Raw genomic sequence first — 6,752 nt, forward strand, 5'->3', positions numbered from 1 at the left:
ATTCTATTGCACCGCTATAAGACCGGCTATGCTGTATGGTACGGAGTGTTGGGCGGCTAAAGGGGAGCACGAACATAAGCTGAGTGTGGCAGAGATGAAGATGTTGAGATGGATGAGTGGTCATACGCGATTGGATAAAATAAGGAATGAAGATATAAGGGAGAGAGTTGGAGTAGCACCCATTGTGGAAAAGATGGTTGAATCGCGTCTCAGGTGGTTTGGACATGTGAGAAGAAGACCGATAGAACATCCAGTCAGGAGGGTGGATGAGATGGAAGATGGACAAAGGGCGAAAGGCAGAGGAAGACCTAAGAAGACCATCCATGAGGTGGTCAGACGAGATCTACATGTAAACGGTCTCACTGTAGACATGATACATGACAGAGCACAATGGCGTCGTTTGATTCATGTAGCCGACCCCACTTAGTGGGACAAGGCTTTGTTGTTGTTGTTGTTGTTGTTGTAGGTTGACCAATTTTTACATTTTTTTACTATTACAAAATATTTAATGAAAAATTAAAGGGTGGACTAATAGGACCCAACCTAAGGGGATGAAACAGAAAGGAATTTCAGGTGTTTTAAAAAATGGTCTCTGGGATCTTTTAACAGTTATTTGCTAAATTAGTTTGCATATTGTTCACTAGTAGGAGGTAACAAGCATGCATAAGGGAAATGCAGCCAAAAGATAAAAAGGACTATCCTCTGTCCCTCAAGTAAAAGAAAGTAGAAATAACTCAGAGCACTATTACACCATCGCACATGATAAAGAGAAATATGAGGGGTATGAAAAACAAATTATGATTTTAAAAGTACAACGATACAGCTACAACCATGATAGAAATATCAAAAGTTCATTTATTATCCTACAATGGGCAAAGATAAAATAGAGCGGCGATAAGCAATAATTGTTTAGACAGCTACATAAGCCCATGTATCACTCATAGTCTCGTACAAAATAGAGTCCTCAAAATTCTTGATAAATAAAGGGTTGCTACTTTTAGAGTCAACATTAGCAAATCCGGGCTGCCAGAAGAGTGTCACGCAACTCCAATACCCTCAAAAATCCATGGAGACTCATCTACTGAAGGGAGGAATTATAACATCAATAATGATTTTAAATTATCCTATAGATCTAAGAATGGTCGATATAAGATTTGGAAATAGTTTAGCCATATAAAAAGGTATTGTTTTGAACTCAGAACCTAATGAATTAAAAACATACCATTGACTCCAGACAACCACTCTTTAGCATTTATATGATGAAATAATTCCTTCAGTTGCTATCGTCCTTACCTGCCACTTAACCCACCAAGCTTCATGTGAATCAAATTGAATTCTATGACATATGTTAAAATCTAATCTCATTTACACTAATAACTGCTAAGTGGATAACCAATTTTCAAAGGCATCCAATATCATGCTAAGTCTATTGGGCAATTTGAAGGCACCACTATAACTACCTATCACACTACAACTGCCAACAGAACTCAGATCATTACAAGAATAATCTGGCTCTCAATTTTTTCAAAATAACGTGTTGTGACATGGGGAGGTTTCGTCCATGTTTCACAATATTGGTTGGTACCATTAATAATGGAATCATACATGCATTTTTCACCCATTTTATTTTGTGGGTAAGCAATAACGTCTACCTTTTGGGCTGTCGAAACCACTTTGGATCTTTCATACTCACCCTTATTTATAACAGCCCTCATCTTTTTGGGATAAGCATCAACAGCAGAATTATCATATGGAGACAGTCTCTTCATCCCTGTAGATAAAGCTGCAAAAGGCTTGTAGAGAGCACTAGCATTTGTACTTGAGAAAAAATTACTTCTATCTTACTGACTTTTTCCGGTACCAGGTTGTTGAACTTCATGCATCACCTTATAACTGTTTGAAATCAAATTGCAGCTAGACTTCCCACCTCTCGAATTACCAAGATCCTGGAACAAGCATAAAAGAAAACACAATAAAAAAATCCTTCGGGCAAATATGCAACATAGTATACCACTAGTTTAAAGCAAAAAATGGAAACAAAACACAATAAAAAAAGCCTTCGGGCAAATATGCAACATAGTATACCACTAGTTTAAAGCAAAAAATAGAAACAAAACACAATAAAAAGTCTTTGGGCATTTTCATAAACTCTTTTTATTTTTACAAAGTTTAAATTTATTCTACTCACTGTTGATAGCTCATGGGTATTCAGTAATCAATTAGATCTAAATCCAATCACCAATTTTCACATCACCATAACAGAGTCAATAAAAGATTGATCTTCTGTACCAATTTTTACAATTGGATACTGGAATGACGAACTCAAGAAGCTGCAACAAGTAATTTAAAGCTATAGAGATAAGATTGAAAAATCTCAATTTTAATTCAGTTTCTGTTCCTTTTAACTCAACAATTATAACCCCCAACAGTGAGATTCCCAGCAAAAGTGAACATCACTTACCACATAAGAATCTCCATTTTTTAAAACATTAAATCAAAATATATAACAAAAGAAACTCTATTAAAAAATTTTTTGGAAAAGGGGGTAAGTACCTGTTTACGTTCCCTGGACCTAGCAGCAGACTCTTGATCATGTGTCTCTGCTTCTGAAGAGTGGCCTTGTCCACTAGTTCCTCCACCGCCCTTCTCTTCCCTTTTGCAACCGCAGCTGCCCCTCCTGATTATTATTTTTTTTCAAAATTAACATAGGTAGATCAGAGTACTCACAAGCTTAATCACAACCTCTTCATTTGTCTGAGTATTGGTACCCACACAAAAATTATTAAAATAAATTAATCTGATAAACCCTAAAAAGAGAAAGCTCACCGAGATAGATCTTTCCAAAGAATCTGCCACATATTTTCCGACCGATACGGAACTTGTTCCCAACTGGAGGCTCCATTAAAGGCCATCCTCTTTTGACCAAAACTCTAAAAAGGTTTGAGAAAATTGAGCAGAAAAATGAAATGGAGTCGTTGTTGAAGAAGGCAGAGGATAGTGAATAGAGAAAGAAGCAGAGAGACATCGCGAAGAAGAAGAAGGCAGACCGAAAGGAAGAAACCATCATTTCATCGTTTGAGGGAGAAGACGGAGGAAGTGGGTAGAGGGAAGAGGCAGGGACGCACAGCTGTAGCAAGTAAGGGTTTGGTTATGAACTTTTATACTAGGCCATTTTAAAATATCAAAAGAGTTGATATCTTTAAGTGTAATTTTTAATAAATTAATAATAATTTAAATATAAACCATTAGATCGTTTGCCAATCTAATCTAACGCTTCAAATTGAATGGTGCATGAGATAAGTTCATAAGAGGTGGGTTGATTTTAAACAGACTCTTAATTTAGTCCTTAATTTACATAATTTGAGTTTGACTCAATATATATTATTTGATTTGATGTAATTATTAGTTAAAAAAATATTTCAGTTGTCTATTTTATTCATAGATTTATTATTTTAATGACTTATAAATTAATTAATTAGTACACACAATAAATTTGATTTAATAAATTAAAAAATACTAATAAAACATTAAAAGAAATAAATTAAAATATACTACCAAATCAAATTGATATAAATTATATGATATTTAAATATCTAATCAAATCAATTAGTTGATATAATTAGTTTATCATAATAACTTATATTTAATGAGTTAAAAGAAATAAATCGAAAAATACTCTCAGAAGCATGCCACGTCAGCTCCATCATTAAGTGCAGAAACCCAATCTTTATATAATAGAATAGATAGATTTCACAAAAAAATTTCCATCGACATTACCATTGGATTAATTGGCGGTAAAATAGCGCCGAGACGTACAATATGGCACCAAAATCCGACAGTAACGTTCAACAAATTCGGTTATCATAGTTTCTCTTTTTCATCGTTAAATTCGATGGAAATTAGCGTCGGACGCAAAAAAATCGCTGGTAAATAATTATCGACGAGGGTTATACTGTTGGATTTATTCCGTCGTTAAATCTGATGATATTTGGTAATTTTTTTGTAGTGAGGATACTATGATTCTGATATTATATTAGAAAGGTAAAAAAGAATAATAAAGAATTAATTTGTATATATTCTAATTATATAGAATGATATAATATAAAAAAGTATTTATTAGTGTTAAAAAAATTGAGATAATAAATACGTAATATTCTATAATAAATATTTAGATATGTTAAATAATTTTGAGGAAAATTAATTGATGTTAATATATTCAAACAATGTCTTTGGTGGAACACTACTTTTCTATTGTAGATTTCAATGGAATGGTGCTTGTCATAATTGGTTTGACATATATGATCAACAAATTAAAGGGACACGGAAAATGTGAATAATGCAATTGGCGTATAACAAACAATGGACCATGTAGGGAGGTATCTTATAACAATGATAAATATATAGTTGCTCTGAGTGGAGAGAAGATACTTGCTAATTAAATAACTAATCTTTATACTATGTACTGTAATATGTTGAGAGTATATATATCATAGGTGATGTTCTTGTAATAATGCATTATTATTATAAGAAATATTACAAGTCAATAAATGAGTTATAATTTAAATGATATAATTTTTTTTATTATTTAAAAATTTTGAATTTAAATCTCAATTTTAATTTAAAAAAAATAATGCATTATTACAATAAATAATATTTAAAAGAAATTAGTAGTGGTAACAATAAAGATGACCATCATAATATTGTACAATATAATTCGTCCTCTTAAAAACTATTTTCAAGAAAATACAAATTATACATAATTAATATCTATAAAAAAATTTAGAAGAATTGCATTGAAAAACTTATTATTGGTGGTTGATTTAGTAATAGAATTTTAGTGTATATAACTTTATGTAGCATGATTGAAAAAATTATCAGTAATAGGCTTAATATACCACATTTTCTAAGTTGATTACTGAATAACAATTATACAAAATTTTGTTATTGTCTAATTTCATGATTACACGTATTCATTATGTTTCTCGTCACAATGCAAAGAACATGATTGGTATTTATGAGTTTATGAAAGCCAAAAAAATAAAAAGAAATGGAATGAAGACAAAACACTGACTAAAAAAATATTTTCTCAACATATTTTGTTATTTAATTTAATTAAAAAAGTAGTTTTTTAACCCAAATTAAACTAAAGATACTTTTAAGAAGAATAGAAAATCATCACTCAACCTAAATCAAGACCAGGAGAAGAGATAAAATAATAAATAAATAAAGTAACACCACATATTTCAACTAACATCAAATTTATTTCAATGAGAATTTATTTATTAAAAACATCTTTATTGGTGGTGATCTTGTAAATCCATCATCCAAAACATTTATATAAAAAAAATCAACATCGATCTGAATTCCATGAATACCAAATATCTGTATTATTTGGTACATATCTAGAAGGTCCATTTTCATATATTCTATAAATACATTGTTTACATTTTTTCCAGTCTCTATTTTCATTATATATTTCGAACCAATGACACACACCTTGCCATCGGAAGCTACAAAAGAAAAGTGTGCCACCAAAAAAATTAAGTCTGAATCCAAACTCATATGTATCCATATACTTCACCAGCCTCGCTCCAAGATCATCTTCTTTGGATTTACAATGAACTATTAAGTCTTCATGCTTTTCCATATAATTTTGGATGGTCACATGTATTTTTGGTGTAAATTCGCCGCTGCTTAATAATAATAATTGAACCATAAAAAGAAGGAGAAGCCATACCATGAAAATGCTTCGAGCACAAAGACCCATTGATGTTTTTATAATTATATATCTCTCTCTGAAATCATTGTTGTGTGTATATATATAGGTGAATACTATAGTGTCTATCACTTTCTATCTAAGTTATTAAAAAAGATAAATAAATAATATTTAATAAATTTGATATAATTTACTTTTTTACTTTAAATATTTTATTTTTTATTTTAAAAAGAAAGTTAGACAATTTAAATATCATAACAAAGGCACCATAAAACTCACCTCAAATTGAAGTATTAACTACTAAGGGTGGAGACAAAATTGCGAAGCTCACGTGCCTAATTTAAAATTAACAAAACCTGATATATATGATCAAAAAAAGAAAGGTAAGAAAATATAGTTCCCTAAAAAGGTGACAAATAAATTCAAATATTTCTTTTTTGATAAAAACTAAACTATATATTTTCACATTTAAAATTTAGTTTTACTTCAAAAATTAATCCGTTAATTAATTTATACAAATATTATATATACATAAAAAATTATAGACTATTATATATATATATATATATAATTTAACCTATTTTTAATATATATTTTAATATGTTATCAACTTATCATACTGTTGGCTGATTTTGTATTTCGAATTTTCAATCACCTAGCATGATTTATTATTTTTGAGAATGTGTAAAATAAGTACAATAATTATATATTTATTGGATGCGCCACATTTATATAGACCATTAAATTTAGTTAGATAAAAATCAAAGGCTAATATGAAAAAAGAACATTGATAAATTCTAATAAATACAGAATATCCTAGTATATAAATAAATACTTTAAATAATAATACTTTAATACGCAATACTTTAAATGGTAATAGAATCTTTTATTTTTAAATAATTAAATATAAAATATATAAATACAAAAATATGAGTATTTTTTATTCATTAAGATTAATTATTATGTAAAAAACTTTTATAATATTAAAGATTATATTAAAATAATATTTTAAACTGTTACATAAAAATATGAAATA

The 6,752-nt window shown here is 29.6% G+C and overlaps 1 protein-coding gene across 6 annotated transcripts; it reads right to left on the bottom strand.

Moving 5' to 3' along the window:
- Positions 1 to 765: 765 nt before the first annotated feature.
- Positions 766 to 3,148, bottom strand: LOC107478786 (uncharacterized). Of its 6 annotated transcripts, none has more exons than XR_008006828.1 (4): positions 2,827 to 3,148; positions 2,554 to 2,677; positions 1,694 to 1,946; positions 766 to 1,081 (listed from the first exon to the last, which is right to left on the bottom strand). XR_008006828.1 is itself a non-coding variant. In XM_016098913.3 (3 exons), exons 1-3 carry the CDS (start codon positions 2,910 to 2,912, stop codon positions 1,842 to 1,844), a joined length of 315 nt encoding a protein of 104 aa, XP_015954399.3. In that variant the 5' UTR covers positions 2,913 to 3,148; the 3' UTR covers positions 766 to 1,841. The 6 variants fall into 6 exon arrangements, 1 of the variants encoding a protein (XP_015954399.3); XR_008006827.1 differs by having other exon boundaries at positions 766 to 1,293; XR_008006826.1 differs by having other exon boundaries at positions 766 to 1,293; positions 1,653 to 1,946.
- Between the last annotated feature and the right edge of the window lie 3,604 nt (positions 3,149 to 6,752).

The sequence above is a fragment of the Arachis duranensis genome, chromosome 3 (assembly GCF_000817695.3).
Source record: "Arachis duranensis cultivar V14167 chromosome 3, aradu.V14167.gnm2.J7QH, whole genome shotgun sequence".
NCBI classification, from domain to species: Eukaryota; Viridiplantae; Streptophyta; class Magnoliopsida; order Fabales; family Fabaceae; genus Arachis; species Arachis duranensis.